Source organism: Pantherophis guttatus, chromosome 6 (assembly GCF_059756535.1).
Source record: "Pantherophis guttatus breed Tessera chromosome 6, ASM5975653v1, whole genome shotgun sequence".
In the NCBI taxonomy this organism is placed as follows: Eukaryota; Metazoa; Chordata; class Lepidosauria; order Squamata; family Colubridae; genus Pantherophis; species Pantherophis guttatus.
Genome location: NC_142068.1, coordinates 18,895,948 through 18,912,406, shown reverse-complemented (window position 1 = coordinate 18,912,406; position 16,459 = coordinate 18,895,948). Strand labels below are relative to the sequence as shown.

At 46.0% G+C, this 16,459-nt stretch overlaps 1 protein-coding gene across 4 annotated transcripts in view; it reads right to left on the bottom strand.

Moving 5' to 3' along the window:
* LRRC31 (leucine rich repeat containing 31) overlaps window positions 1-16,459 on the bottom strand; it is a 54,133-nt gene that overhangs the window by 9,971 nt on the left and 27,703 nt on the right. For 2 of the 4 annotated variants that reach the window (XM_087872077.1, XM_087872076.1), the window contains 6 exons: window positions 15,275-15,387; window positions 12,698-12,829; window positions 10,521-10,690; window positions 9,753-9,875; window positions 7,838-8,005; window positions 6,750-6,917 (listed from right to left, as the gene is read on the bottom strand). In XM_087872077.1, coding sequence (XP_087728203.1) covers window positions 6,750-6,917; window positions 7,838-8,005; window positions 9,753-9,867 — 451 coding nt within the window. In that variant the 5' untranslated portion in view covers window positions 9,868-9,875; window positions 10,521-10,690; window positions 12,698-12,829; window positions 15,275-15,387. The remainder of the gene's footprint in view (window positions 1-6,749; window positions 6,918-7,837; window positions 8,006-9,752; window positions 9,876-10,520; window positions 10,691-12,697; window positions 12,830-15,274; window positions 15,388-16,459) is intronic. The other 2 variants (XM_034439008.3, XM_087872075.1) reach the window with 1 other exon arrangement.

The window sequence follows — 16,459 nt, the reverse complement described above, 5'->3', positions numbered from 1 at the left end:
TGCTGAAGTTCAATAATTAAATATCGAGCTACATTTTTGCTAGCTGAACTAAATGTTGTGTGAACTTGCTCTAATTTGGAAATAGAGATATAGTCGTATATACTAGACGCATCCTATATGCAAATTAAACTGGAAGTTATCCACAATAATTTTCCAGTACACATGGCCAGCCATGCTGTCTCCCAATTCTTCTGACTTCTAGGATAAAATGGACCAAGACTTGTCTATTCATTGTCATGAACAATATAATGCACACAACAGAAGCAGGGATGATATACCCTATAAGCAGGGGTGAAATGCTCCCAGTTTGGACCAGATCGCCAGATCCAGTAGCGATGGTGGCGGGTGGTTTGGAGAACCGGTAGCAAAAATCCCTGCCCCCCCCATGCCCAGCTGAGCCGCACAATCATCAGAGGCTTTTTTTTTTTTTTTACTTTTAAAAGTGTTAGATCAGGCGCAGGAACAGAAGACATGACCAGCTCGATACATTAAATAACTTTATTAGTTACAACGTAGCAAGACAAGACTGGCTGGCACGCTGCCGGAGCTCTCCTTATATTCGCTCCCGGCAGACGCACCGCCCCTTGACAGGGATTCAAATCTCCCGCCCGATGGCTAGCAGCCAATCAGGGCAGATGTCCTTATAAGGACATAACACTCCTCCCCCCTTAGTCCGAACAGTCAAATCTCGTCCACAAAAGTCACGTAATCGCGCAGGTACGTAGGACGCCTCGGCACCCTAGCTGACCTGCGCAGTCTCACTTCTTCTCCGTCTCCGGCCTGGATGGACGGGGCTCCTTCGTCTCCTGGTTCCCTCTCCGGAACCGGGCTCGGTTCGGCTGTTGAGTGAGCGGGGTCACCCCCAGCGCCTCCGGCCGGGCCGCAGACCTTGGATGGCTGGTTCTGTTGGTCTTCCTCCTGGCCTGTGGATCTATCGCCTCGTCTTGGTTGCTCGGTTCTGACCCGGGAAGAGCGTCTGAGTCTCGGTAAGTTTGTCGCTTGCTCCTCCCTGGTCTCCCGGGCGCTGCGGTTCGGTCGCGGTCCGGCCTGCTGCTGGTTGGGTGGTGGTTCCGCTCGGTGCCCTCGGGTCCGGTCCGCCAGCTGTGGGTGGTGCTGGTTGTCGTTGTGCTGTCCGACCTCGCAGGGGTGGCGTTGGTCCCCTCGGTTGGGCTGGTGTTGGTCTACCCCGTCTGGTTGGTGGTGGTCGACCTGGTCGGGACGTTGTTGCGGGACTACCTCTGCGGAGCGGTGGAGGTCTCCCCTGCCGGGGTGGTGTAGGTCTCCCTGGCCGGGTTGTTGTTGGCTTTCCCTTCCCCCTAGTCCCTGGTCTACCGTCGGGTGGTGCCTGGGGTCATCCGGGTCGGGTTGTTGTTTCCTGGCTGTCTTCTGCGATGGGCGGGGGTCCCTCTCGCCAGGGAGTCGTATGCCACCCTCGCCCATGGGTAGTGGGTTGCCCGTCTTGGCTGGGTCCCGGTCTACTCGCCTGGAACTGCGGTCTCCCTGGCTGGGCTGGCGTCGGCTGTCGTCACTGGTGGGGTGCGCTGCTCCTTCTCTGGGCAGGTCCCGGTCTACTTGCGGCCTGGGTTGGTAGTCCCTGGCCCTGTTGTGCCGGGTGCCCACCTGGCTGGGTTGGTGTTGCCATCCCCCGTGCGGTTGGCCCCGGTCTACCTCGCTGGACTGCCGACGTGACAGTACCTGGTAGTGTGCCGGGCCGACCTTGTCGGGATGGCGTTGCTCTGCCTCGCAGGGGTGTGGTAGGCCTACCTCGTCTGGGTGTTGTAGGCCTACCTCGCCGGGGTGTTGTAGGCCTACCTCGTCTGGGTGTGGTAGGTCTACCTCGCCGGGGTGTTGTAGGCCTACCTCGTCTGGGTGTTGTAGGCCTCCCTCGTCAGGCTGGTTTTCGTGTGCTCCCCCCCACCTTTTCCGGAGTTGGTCGATGTGACGTCTACAGACCTGTCCATCTTCCAACTCGACGGTGTAGGATTTGGGGCCGGTTGTGCTGGCAATCTTCCCCTTCAGCCACTTAGGAGAGCCGTTGAAATTCAGCGCGAAAACTGAATCTCCGTTGCTGAAGGCGCGAAGCGGGCGGCTGGCGGTTGCGGTCACTTCCGGGCTGTATTGGGGGTGCAGCCGGTCCAAGGGTGACCTCAACCTTCTGCCCATCAGCATTTCGGCCGGGCTCTTGTGGGTGGTGGCATGTGGCGTGATGTGCTGGGTGAGGAGGAAGTTGTCTATGCGTTCTTGCCAGTCTCCCGGGCCCATCTTGGTGAGGGCTTCTTTGGTCAGTCTGACCATGCGTTCAGCTTGTCCGTTTCCGGCCGGCCTGTAAGGGGCGGACAGGGCGTGGCGGATGCCCAGTCCTGCCAGGAAGGACTCCATGGCCAGGGATGTGAGCTGGGGCCCATTGTCCGAGACCAGCACGTCCGGTAGTCCATGTGTGGCGAACAGACGGCGCAGGGCTCGGATCGTTGCTTCTGTTGTGGTAGATGCCATGGGCACCACCTCGAGCCACTTGGAGAAGGCATCTACCACGATGAGGAGGTGTCGCCCTTGCATCGGGCCCGTGAAGTCGATGTGGATCCTCGACCAGGGGTTGCTGGGGGTCTCCCACTTCGCGACTTCAGATTGCGGCGGCGCTGGGCGAACTTCTTGGCACGGGTCACACCTGGAGACCCATTGCTCAATGTCTTTGTTCATGGAGGGCCACCAGACGTAACTCCGTGCCAGGGCCTTCATGCGGACGATGCCCGGATGCCCTTTGTGCAGAGTCTCTAGCGTCCGCCGTTGCAGAGTGCTTGGGATCAGCACCCTGTCTCCCCATAGCAGACAGCCCTTTATGGTGGACAGCTCCTTCTGTTTCCTGGCAAACGGGCTGAACTTCTCCTCTGGCTTTTCCGATGGCCACCCTCTGAGGATCCAGGACTTCACTTGGCAGAGTGTGGGGTCCTTTTGGGTGTGAACGGCCACATCTGCGGATGACACCGGACAGCTGGCGTCGTCATCAATATGGAATAGGTGGAGCGTGGGGGCTGGGTCTTCGACTGGATTTTTCGACGGGCATCTGCCGAGCGTGTTGGCGTTTCCTATGGCTGTGCCTGGCTGGTGCACGAGCCGGTAGGAGTAGCCGGCTAGGAAGATGGCCCATCTCGTCATCAGTGGAGACATGAAGGTCGGGGTGGGTTGGTCGCCTGCAAGGAGTCCCAGGAGTGGCTTGTGGTCGGTGACTATGGTGAAGCGTCTTCCATAGAGGTATTCGTGGAAGTGCTTCACTCCAGCCACGATGGCCAGGGCTTCTTTGTCCAGCTGACTGTAGTTCCGTTCTGCGCCGGACATGGTCTTTGAAAAGTAGGCGATGGGGGCTTCCGTGCCGTTGGGCAGTTCGTGGCTGAGGACTGCCCCCACCCCATACGGCGATGCATCACAGGTCAGCTTGATGGGCAGCGTCTCACTGTATTGAATGAGGACGCTTTTTGACGTCAATAGTCCCTTGATGGCCCGGAACGCTGCTTCCTCTTCCTGGCCCCACTTCCAGGAAGCCGATTTCCCCAGCAGGCGGTGGAGTGGCTCAGCAACTGTGGCTTTCTGTTTTAAGAAAATGGCGTAGAAGTTGAGCAACCCAAGGAAAGCCTGAAGCTCCGTTTTGTTTTTTGGGCTTGGAGCTTCATGGATTGCTTCCACTTTTGATTTGGTGGGGTGGATGCCTGTGCTATCAATGAGGTAGCCCAGGAACTCGACTTCCTGTACTCCTATGATGCACTTGTCCCGCCTGACCCTCAAGCCCTTGTCCTTGAATCGCTGCAGGACAAGCCTGAGCCTCTCAAGGAGTTGAGCTCTTGAGTCACCGGAGATGAGCACATCGTCGAAATAAGGCACCACCCCTGGAATGCCTTGGAAAAGGCGTTCCATCATGGATTGGAAGATGCCGGGGGCAGCGCTGACTCCAAATTGGAGGCGGTTACATTTGAATGCCCCCCTGTGCATGACAATTGTTTGTGCCTCCGCCGTTTTTTCATCCACTGGCAGTTGCTGGTAAGCCTGGGCCAGGTCCAGTTTCGCGAAAATTGAGCCAGATCCCAGGGAATGCAGTAGGTGTTGCACAACTGGGACTGGGTATGCGCTCTGTGCCAACGCCTTGTTGATGGTACAACGGTAGTCGGTGCAGATGCGCACAGACCCATCATGCTTCAGTGGGGTCACAATGGGGGTCTCCCATGAAGCATGATCGATCGGTTCCAGGACGCCCTGGGCGATCAGCTTATCCAGCTGCTCATCTACTTTAGGCCGCAGGGCAAACGGAACTCGGCGGGGCTTAAGCCTAATTGGAGTGATTCCCTTGTCCAGATTAAAGGAAATTGGCCTCCCCACAAATTTCCCCAGCTTACCATCGAAGACTTCCGTGAACTCTTCGATAATGGTGTCGAGTTCGTCCCTGTGGATCTCGTTGATGCCCTGAAGTGAAAGTCCCAGCGGCTTAAACCACTCCACGCCTAACAGGTTCGGTCGGCTGTGCTCCACGATGGTGATGGGCAGCTTCCCGTTGAAGTCGTTGTACTTCACGTGGATGGTGGCTCTGCCCAGGATTTCAATGGGGTTTCCGTTGAAGTCCACAAGCCTCGACTTTGGGGTTTTCAGCTGGGCCTTTTTGTAGGATGGCTTCAGCTGCTGTAGGTGCTGCCAGTCCATGATGGAGTAGGCGGATCCGGAGTCTACCTCCATCCTGCATGGTGACCCCTCTGCCAGCAGCGTCACGTGGAATTTGGTGGTCCCCTCGTCGCTTGTGTGAGCGATGGTGGTCTGGTGCACCGTTCTATTTTGAGGATAGTCCTCCTCCCCGCGCCGGGACTGGTTTGAGGACCGTTTGGATGTCCTCTGGTTGTCTTTGCGATTCTCCCGGGCTCGTGGTCTGGGCGGTTCCGGGGCTGGGTCTGTGGCTCTGCAGGCCTCTGCGATGTGCCCCCTCTTCAGGCATCGGCGGCAGGTCGCGTCCCTCCATCTGCAGGTTGCCCTGGGGTGGTCGCCTCTGCAGCTGCCGCATCGTTCTCCCCGGTCGCCATGCTGTGGGTTTTCCCGCCTGGGGGGGGCGGGAGACCTTGTGGACGGCCATTTCCTCATCTGACTCGGATTGTGTGGTTGCCTCGTCTGATGAGGTCAGGCCCGACTTGTGGATCTTATGGATCCCTCTTGCCTTTATCATCGTGGCTGCTGCTTTCTCTGATGTTTTGGCTGCTGTCGCCTCGTCGAGGACGTCTTTGAGCGGGATCCTCTTTCGGCTGAGGAATTTCTTCTGCAGCCCCACATCTCGCATTCCAAAAACAACGCAGTCTCGGATGGCATTATCCACGTTGTCGAACTCGCAGTTGGCAGCGATTTGGCGAAGCGCTGCCACGAATTCCTTGATGGATTCACCTTCCCGCTGGTTTCTTTGCTGGAAGGTGAACCTGTTTGCGATGGGGGTGCCTGTAGGTGCGTAGTGCTCCTGTAGGACTTCCTGCAGGTCGTTCCAGGACATCTCCTCAATGTCCCTGGGTGCCACGAGGTCAATCGCCATCTCTAGGACGTCCGATCCGCAATGAGCCAGGAAGAGGGCTCTTTTCCGCTCATCGTTGAGGTTCTGGTAGCCATTGCCTTGCAGGAACTGTCGGAATCGGACCATGTATGACCTCCACTTCTCCCGGGATGGGTCGAATGGGTTCAGCGCGGTCATCGGGGCTTGCGGGGTAGCCATTCTGGAAGTCGCTGTGGTGTAGTGACTTCAGCTCGGTGGGCGATCGTGCCGTGAGTCTTTCTCAGGTTCTCTTCTCTTAGTCCTTCGTCGCCAGTGTTAGATCAGGCGCAGGAACAGAAGACGTGACCAGCTCGATACATTAAATAACTTTATTAGTTACAACGTAGCAAGACAAGACTGGCTGGCACGCTGCCGGAGCTCTCCTTATATTCGCTCCCGGCAGACGCACCGCCCCTTGACAGGGATTCAAATCTCCCGCCCGATGGCTAGCAGCCAATCAGGGCGGATGTCCTTATAAGGACATAACAAAAAGCATTTTTTCTTTGGCTGAAAAAATACTTGTAAAAGTAAAAAAAAAGCCTCTGATGATCGCGCGGCTCAGCTGGGATTGTCAGAACTTTTAAAAGCATTTTTTCTACAACCTCTTTGGCCGAAGAAAGCATTGTAGAAAAAATACTTTTAAAAGTAAAAAAAACAAAAAAGTTGGTTACGCCCACCCAGTCACATTAACCCCCCTCCACTAAGCCACACCCACAGAACCGGTTGTAACAAATTATACATTTCACCACTGCCTATAAGTGGAAACTGTAATAGGCAGTGAAAGCAACCTTGGGGGACAGGAGGACGAGCCACAGCATAAACAACAGTCTGATAAGAGAAATCGAGAACTGCTGGATTTCATCCCTGTATATAATTTTATGGTACTACTCCAAAAAAAAGTGGTGTCATTAGCCATCAAACCTCAAAAATACACGTTTCCCAAAAGGTTTCCACAATTTTGGCCACTACTGTAGTTATTTGGAACGTAAAGGCAGGGCAGGGAGGAAGCACTTTCAGATGAGCAAGATACTGTTGCGGTAACCTACAACAAAGGCAGTATTTAGTCCTCATGATTTTGGTTTCCTGTTTGGACCACTTAGAAGAGCTGGAAAATCATGAGTTCAATCCAACATTTGCTTTGAAGAATAAGCTGATAAAGTGAACACTCCAAAGATGTTAACATCTCTCTGCCACAGAATCTTACCTAGTGATTTGCCATCTTCCTGAGTAAGACAGCAATCTGTTACTTTTAATGTATGGAGTTTAGAGCCTTTGAGGATTTTGGAGGTTAGAAGGGAAAGGCTTCCTCCAACGCCAGGATTCCATGATAAATCTAGTATTTCAAGGTGAGAAATTCCTTCTAGTGCTTCTCCTGTAAAAAAAATAATAATAATAAATCATCTGGGATTCCTTGTGCTGTTTCAGATATTGAACTGAATATATGAAAAATATCACACATGTACGAAACTATTGAAGATTTCAGTCATTGAGGGTGTGTGTGTGTGTGTGTGTGTGAGTGAATCTGTAAATTTCCCTCAATTGTTTTGCTGTTCTTTATTTCCATAGTAGCTTGAGAATGGATTTGAACTAATTTGTACTAATGTGCCTGTTTTTGCATACTTCTTTATACATTGCAAACTGTTTTGTCTAATCAAATGCCTATTTAGAATCCTACTTTCCTGAATATATGCATTGCTGTGCCATTACATTCAGGAATATATGCATTTTTGTCTTTTTTTTTTTTACATAGGTTTCAATGTAAAGTGTAATATGCTATAGGGATATATTGGGGAAATGCATTTCAATATTGAGGCAACAATCTTAATTTTGAAGGATAATTGAGTTTCTTTTGGGGGTATTGGCTCGAAAATGCAAAATTAGAGAATCAATTATGAACAGAGTAAATTTCTCTGCCATCAGTAATCACTGAGGCAGCTTTTAGTGTTTTTTTCTTCTATCATTGCAGGGAACAAAAACCTTATCTGAAGAAAACAGAAGATACAAGTGATAGAGCATCTGCCTTGAAGCCAAGCCTTCCCTTCCCCTAAGGGCTTGACTGGTTCATGGAGATATGGAAGGAGCGGAATTTAGACTTCAGATCAGATCCAATATCTTCCCCTGCTTTAGCATCAGGAAGGGGCCAGGTATATGCTTAGAGACAATTCAAAGAATCAGCAGGTCTAGATTTTGCAATTTTACCCTAGTGATCTGTCTTTGGGGTCATCCATCAATCTCTTTAATAACATAGTTAATTGGGATGACTTATTGGATTCTAGTTCTACTAAACGGTACCTAAACACGCCACATCCTTGGTTGTGAGCCTGCAGCTGTTCAGCTGGAGGATTTTCAGCTCTTGCAGATGTTTGAACTGAAGGGCCAGAGGTTCTAGTGCTCCTCCTATGAAGTCATTCCAGGAAAGATCAATCTCTTCCAAATCCGGCAGCAGTGATATTACAGTAGCTAAAGGCAGCCAAGCAACAGAGAAAGATTGCTGACACACAGTTTCAACAAACATAATGAATGTTATTATTTCTCTTAAATCCAACTCCTGCATCTGAGTTTATTAGTTTATGGCTAACACTAAGCCACACCAATACAATCTACGTCTCTTCTACTGAATATACATGTAGTTAAATGTGCTCCTCTTTAAAACTGTTGCCGATTCTTTATTCCCTTTATTCCCTTCAACTTTATTTAGTTGAAAGAGCAATGTCACAGCTAACCAGAGTGAAGTAGGTTGTGCGAACAGCCCTCGGCTATATTTTCACACAATGATTCACACATAAGTGCTATGATGTAGCACTAAGAAAACAAGTCTGTTGAAGCCTTGAGCATATATATTTTCCTGAGGTTTTTTCCGTCTCCTCTCCAGCTACAAGAAGATGGAAAGCTTTACAGTATGTTTCTATTTAATGCTATTTAATGTTACAAACTGCAGATAGCTCTAACTATATCTTGCTCAAAGAAGCCTGCTTTGTAAATGGGAAATTAAAGCTGACTTATATTAATAAATTATCAAACAGTAAATCACAATGTCAAATTACTTATTACACAGTAATAATAAAAATAATAAGTAGACCTTTCTTTCTTTCTTTCTTTCGATTTACAACTCTCAACAGTGTTAATAGCAATAGCACTTAGACTTATATACTGCTTCAGTACTTTTACAGCCCTCTCTAAGCGGTTTACAGAGTCGGCATATTGCCCCCAACAATCTGGGTCCCCATTAAAAAAGAAACAGAGACAGAAAATTGTGAAAACCTAGCCTTACACCAATTCCCATAATGTAAACTACTATCTATTGTTTTGTGGAAATGCATCAGTTGAATGAATGAATGGTAATTCCTTATAACAGGTCTATTGGAGCAAAATATATGATTGTCTAAAACTGGGGTGTCAAACTCAAGGCCTGGGGGCCAGATCCGGACCGTGGGGTGCTTAGATCTGGCTCACAGGCCTGCCCTGGTGCCTCTGCCAATGAAAACTGAGCTCAGGAGAGCCACACACAGCCCACCCAGGCTCTGTTTTTGGCCGCGACGGCCTCCTGCAGCCTCTCTCAGTGAAAACGGAGCCTGGGAGAGCCTATGCGCAGCCTTCCTAAACTCCGTTTCCGCTGGCAGAGGGCTGCAGGAGGCTATCGCGGTCAAAAATGGAGCCTTGATGAGTGACGCCAAGCTGGCCACACCCACCCTGGCCATGCCCCCTCCAGCCCCCCGAGGTCAAATGCAACCCTGATGTGGCCCTCAATGAAATTGAGTTTGACACCCCTGGTCTAAAGGAACCTTAAAGATGAGCAGATATTATGTGGAATAAATTTCTGTGGATGGAATTCATTAAATGCATTGGCGCTCGGTGGAAAGGAGGAATTGAAAAACTGAAAACAAAAGTCCATACAATGCAAGAAATATAGCCTGCTGGCGGGGGGAATTCTAGGAGTTGAAGACCACAGATCTTAAAGTTGCTGACCACTCTAAATTATTTAAAAAAGGTTTTTAGGAAAGGGCTTGCCTTGAAGTAAGAAAGGGGATTGACTGGAAAGCTAAAGAGAAAGAAGATTCCACAGAAGAAGAGCAGAATGAGATATTCCAATTTTTACAAATGCAAATATTATTGACAACGTTGATTCTTGAAGGGCCCCAGAGAAGATAATGGATGTGTGTGTATGTGTGTATGTGTGTGAAAAGAAGTATCACAGAAGTATACTCACTCAGCTCCATTATATCCACTGCATTCAACGTACAATTGTTTAAATCCAAATTCTTGTCAGAGGGCAATCTGCCAAATTTTTTCCAAAACTGCTGAACTCGCCAATGATAAGACATTGTTTCTGCTGGAGAAGTAGAAGTTAGCAAGTTATCTGGAGAACAAACTAGGAAGGTACCATTTTAGCATCTACCAATAAAGCCAAGCCAGGCAGATGAACCAACTAACCCTCTTTGTGAGGCCTCTAATTGACCTTGTTTGGAAATACAAAGATATCTTTGCCGAATGTAGTTGTTGAAAATGGTCCGATTTCTCCAACTATGAATACGAAAGACATCAGACTGGGAACTGGGAGGCTGTGAGTTCCAGTTCTGCCTTAGGCACAGAAGCAAGGTGGGTGGTTCTAAGCCAGGGATCTGCAACCTTAAATACTCAAAGAGCCATTTGGACCCATTTCCCACAGAAAAGAAAACACCGGGAGCCACAAAACCTAGGTGGGTGTGGCCAACTCGATGTCACTCACTTCTACCAGTCACATCACCCCCTAGCCATACCTACCCAGCCGGTCATTAGGGCAGAGAACCAGTTGTTAAAAAACAACGGGTACCACAAAATCCTTTTAACATATCTCTCTCTCTCCCCTCCCTTCCTCCCTCTCTCCCCCCTCTCTCCCTCTCTCTCTGTATCTCTCTATGTCTCTCTTTCTCCCCTACTCTCTGTATCTCTCTATCTCTGCTCTGGCCGCTTCTCCATCCCCTGCGGTTGCCCTTACCTTCTCAGACCAGGTGAGGAGTGACTGGGAGGGGAGGGTGAGGGGCAGGGCCAGCCAGTGGTAGGATCACCTGACAGGGAACCACAGCAGAGGGTCCAAAGAGCCGCATGCGGCTCCGGAGCTGCAGATTGCTGACCCCTGTTCTAAGCAATCACTTTCCCTAGGTAACCCTAGGTAGAAGAAAGACAGGGAAGATCACTTCTAAAAAAAATTGCTAAGCAAACTGCAGAAAATTGTCCAGGAAGTCGCCAGGAATCAAGACTGACGTAAAAGCATGCCATTGGTTACCTTAGTTAACACACTAACAGTCAGACAAGTTTGTTGAGTGTAAATGTTGACACAGTTTTGCTAACTCATTTTAGTGCCTTTGGGAAAATGTGTCTGCCAAATATATCAAAGTATATTTGGTCAAATTACTTTTGTGTGCAACGTGTGAATTATTACAAAACCCATATTCTTCTCCTTGGGAAAAAAAAAGCTTAAATTGTTTGCTTATCTAGGTATTGGTTAATAGTTGTGTGATAAAGAGAGAATCTGTTGTGATCTACTTTGTTCTCATCTTTGTCTGACTCTGACCTCATGCTATTTCTTGTGAATGGTCCATAGCGTTCCCAAATAAGCAAGACATGGCACCATAGAAGCATAAACAGAACCAACACCATTATTGGTTATTAGGCTGGCCTCTTGGAAGATCATACTCTTTTCTAAACTGCAATTTGCACATGCAACATTTGAGATCTAAATGGCTTTGGCTAAGATTATCATCAATTTTAAACTGTTCTTCTCGGTCTACTTAAATTGGACTCAATGTCCTTTTGATTCACTGAGAGAATGTCTAATACATTCAGTGCAGTGGTGAAATCCAAATTCGTTTGCTACTGGTTCTGTGGCCATGGCTTGATGGGCATGGTATGGCTTGGTGGGCGTGGCAGGGAAAGGATACTGCAAAATCTCTATTCCCACCCCACTTTAGGGGAAGGATACTGCAAAATCCCCATTCCCACCCCACTCTGGGGCCAGCCAGAGGTGATATTTGCCGGTTCTCCGAACTACTCAAAATTTCCGCTGTCAGTTCTCCGAACTGCTCAAAATTTCCGCTACCGGTTCTCCAGAACCTGTCAGAACCTGCTGGATTTCACCCCTGATTTCTAATTCACCTGAATTAGAGGGCAAATGGGTGTGGCACCTTCTTGGGACTGCTGAAAGAACTGTGTGGTACACAGTTCATATTCCTCCTCCTCTATTGAGAGAGGGCTGTTCAATTTTTATTTAGATGGCCTCTTTGACCTCTCTTAATGTCCCTACAGAAACAATTGGACCTATTGACTGTTGATTATTTTTGCAAGCTCTCTCACCTAATCTTAAAATACACCTCTTAAGACATAAGAAGAAATAGAGTTCCGTGTTGGTCGCCTACTGGTAAAGCCTTCAGTGGGAACTGCAATAAAGACCTAAGCGATAGGTCAAGATAGCTCATATCTTACTTGCTCTCATGCAGATATGGGTGCTCATGAGGCAGAGAAAATATTCACAGTCATGTCATCCAGTGGTGGGTTTCAACCAGTGTAACAACTGGTTCGCTTCGTGCATGCGCTTTGTGCACACGTCACACCACTGATGTCATCTTGCAAATGCAGCATCTTATGGTAAAGTTTTATGATGATGTCATTGCACACATTACCATTCAGCATCATCACGGTTTGCATCATGGATGCCCCTGAATGCAAATTATCTAGTGAGATCTACATAGGTGAAACAATTAGTCTATGCTTGAACAGAATTTGAAAAGGCAGCAAATAAATTTTGTTCTGTGTATAAGCTGGATGGAAGAAAAAATTCCAGTAGAAATCTGAACAAAATAGGAATTTGTTAAACATTAATGAAAGCATTTATGCTTAGCCTCTCTCCCTCTCTCTCTCTCCCTCTCTGTGATTTTTTTAGATCTTTTTAAACTCTAATTCTAGACATGATAGCTTTAATCTAGAAACATTATCAGCTGTATGTTATCTCTTAGATAAACATTGTGTAATCATTGGAACTTGTAATCTTTTCATCTCCCATCAGAAACAGTGTCCATATGCACAAAAATACACAAAAAGGAAGACATATTTTTAAAGTTTTTTTTTCTTTTAAAGTTAAACAACTTCACATAACACATTTTAAATCAAGCAACTTACCTTTGTCATCCATTGTAAAATTGTTTTCTGACTTGTAAATCAAATCAGCCTTGGCAATGGATTCTTGATCATTTTAAGTGCTTCACTTTGTTTAGTTCTTCTCGGACAATATCTGCTGTTAACATAACTTTCCTGAGAAAAATGGGTAAATTTGGGAGAATAATACCAAACTACTGTTATTCTAAAAATCTGTAGCAGACTTCAAAAACTTAGAGATGCTGCTCCAAGCAGATTTTTTTCTCAATTGGTTTTGGTTGTTTTCTGTTCCCCCAAATTTTGCCAAAGATTTAGTAAATAATTTTGCTTAGATATTTCATTAAATACCCTACTCTACTCTACTCTACTCTACTCTACTCTACTCTACTCTACTCTACTCTACTCTACTCTACTCTACTCTACTCTACTCTACCCTTCCTTCCTTCCTTCCTTCCTTCCCTTCTTTTCTGCAGTTCAAAAATTAAAAGGAGAATAATTTTGTAGACTTTGATACCACAGCTTCCTACATGTGACACTTTCCTGGTGTTGCGTTTTGTTTTCCAAGGGTTGAGTCAATTTATAGCTCAAATTACAATACTTCAGGAACAAGTTCAGTGTGTTCTCTAACCTTCTGCTCCCTCTAGTTTTAAGGATAAATTGATGCACTCTGAGAAAATTGTGGCACCAAATAGCTAAAAAAATTAATATCATAAGTAAAAGGAAGTGATCTCAGAAAAAAGTCTATTTATGCAGTGTTTTAATTTAAAAAGATCTTTGCAGACTTCATTGTGCTTGCATTTACTATTTTACTGAGCAAATGATTGTTATTTTCATTTTATAGATTTGAAACCAAACCTAAGAAATTAGTGCCTTGTCCAAAAGTAAAGATAACCCTGGCTAAATGAATTGATCAATTGATTCTTTTATTTATTTCTTGAATTCAATTTGGATGCCTCCTGACTTGTGCCAATTTATTGAACTACATTCAATTCCAAACTGCAACGCATCAATGGGAAGAGGATAAATCTCAGAAGAATTATTTAGGTCCACAGTATAATATTATTCAGCCACAAGACAGAATAGGAACCAAAGAGCAACATATCAAATTACTGATGAGTTGAATTCTGGAAAAGTACCGGGTAAGGTACTAAGGAAAGGTTTATGCTGCAAACCTTTGTGTTAATATTTTACATTTCCTGAATAATCTTTTTGTTATTGTAATTGCCTCAAAAATGGCTAACCCTGCAATACGAGTGTGTAGGAGTTAGCATATTGCAGTCTGCTACCAAGACAGGTGTTGTTGGGAAAATACAGCAATCTATCAAGGGTGTGAGCACTAAATGTGATAAAAAAAAACGTTTCAAGAATTATGTAGTTGTAAACTGACAGGTTGGGTAAACACTGGCAAATGCTTTATTTGGTTTGCAAATATCCAGTATAGGTTTGATCACTTGCCACCCATTAGAATCCCTGAGAGTACATTAGGGAATACAAGCATTAAAACCATTCTACTGTAAATTCCAATAATTTCAAGCCAAATGTACTTTGGGGCAGGGGTGAAATCTACTTACCTTTCCAATTGGTTTGGAAGTGCATGCGCATGGCGCGTGCACTTGCTTTGCTTGCGCACACGTCATGTACACGCGTGGACCCTCTGCACATGCACAAACCCTTCTGCGCATGTGCAGAGGGTAAAAAACAGGTTACTTCCTAGTTACAACCAGGAAGTAATGATGACCGGGCAGGTGGGCGGAGCCTTGTGCCGCCATCGCTACCGGTTCTCCGAACCACCAGTCGCCATCACTACCGGTTCGGACCAGGAGCATTTCGCCCCTGCTTTGGGGACAGAATTCCATTCCAGATAGGAGAAATAACTAGCAACAGAGAAGGCATCACTCTGGTCCCATAAGATTGCACTATTTTGCTGAAGAGACTTAAAGCACAACAACCCTGCCTGATTTTAGACAACAGGCAAAGACAACTGGGGACAGGTGATCCCATAAATTGCAAGCCCTACGCCATGAAGGGATTCATAGGTGAAAACATGTATCTTTCTTTAACTGCACTCAGAAACCAATTGATATCCAACACAAGTCATAAAGTAGAGTCTATGGAGATTCTCAATCATCCAGGTCATGGTTGTTCCAAAGATGCATCTCCAAAATGCAACTGGACTTTCTTGGGGGGGACAGGTTCTTGAAAACGTTTTGCTTCTCATCCAAGAAACTTCTTTAGTTTTGAAGTTCAGAACTGAAGAAGTTTCTTGAACGACAAACGAAACGTTTTCAAGGAAAAAAACCAGAGAAAGTTCAGTTGCCTTTTGGAAAATGACCTTTGGGTCATGCAGTAAAGGCATAACAATTTACGTCACTATATTCTGGACCGGCTATAGTTTCTGATTGGTCTGCAAGCGACAAGTCCCATTTTCAATAAATTGCAAAAGTTCAAAAAGAAGGTGATTAAAATACAGGTGACTAAGAGAAGAACTTGCTAATCCAGAAAGCAGTGCAATTGTGTGCATACCATCCGTACTAAATATATTCTTAGTCTCAATTATATGTCAGAAAGAGAAGGGATTAAGGTAATAGAAGGGAGACCAACCTTTTTCCGAGGACAATCTCTTTAGCTCCTTCCCACACATCTACAATTCAAAGATTAAAGTGGATTTTTGTACTTTGCCTCATCATGACTCTATAATCCTAAAGGAAAATATTCTAAGGGAATAAAACCATTAGAGGATTAATGCCACAAGTTGATTTGACAAAAAGGATTTGCAAACACTGAAATCCTATATTGCCTGCATTTAATCACAAAAAAATATTCTGAGGATTTTTATTTTCAATTTATTAATATTCTGGTCCATCTCAAGTGGTACATAACGATTCAGTTTCATATCAGTTTTAGGCTACTCCCTCTGTCTGAATTCTTCACTGCTGTAAATTGCAACTGAAACCAAATAAATTGGTGTATTATTTGATATGTATGCATCAAGGACGTAGACCTGATTCATACACATCACTTTCTCATCATGTTGTTTGCTTATGATTCAGAGTTATGCATAAACAAGCCAATTAGCCAACTGAGATCAGCTTGAACAAAGCCAAGACTGGTTCAGGCAGTTGAATATATCAAGAAAGTGTCTTTTCTTAAAGCAAAACACCTTGATCAGATAGAATCATACTAAGTCAGGCTTTAGAAATCAATGGATTTAGAAAGGAGAATAATCATTCAATGATTTAATTAAATTCAGTTAAAAATAACCTAATCTAAATTCTCTACATTTTTTTCAGTACCTTTGTAACTTCAAACGGTCATTTAATGAATGTTGTAAGTCAAGGACTACTGTATTCATTATTTTTTTTTTTTGTTTGTTTCTATGTTCCTCAGAAAAAGGAGGAAGCCGAGAAGTAAAGAATTAGCATGCCAGGAAGCAGGAAAGGGAGAGCAAAATATGCTGGGTCACAGGACCAGATAGCGTAAAGCAGGTGTGTCCAACCCATGTCCTGTGGTCCACATGCAGCTCTGGATAGCTAGTAATGTGGCATGCACAAGATATTAAAAATAAAGGAAGTTCATTATTTGTAACCATTAACTATATTAGAGCCACAATGGCGCAGTGGTTAGAATGCAGTACTGCAGGCTACTTCTACTGACTGCTGGCTGCCTGCAATTTGGCAGATCAAATCTCACCAGGCTCAAGGTTGACTCAGCCTTCTGTCCTTCTGAGATCGGTAAAATGAGAACCCAGATTGTTGGGGCAAATATGCTTATTCTGTAAACTGCTTA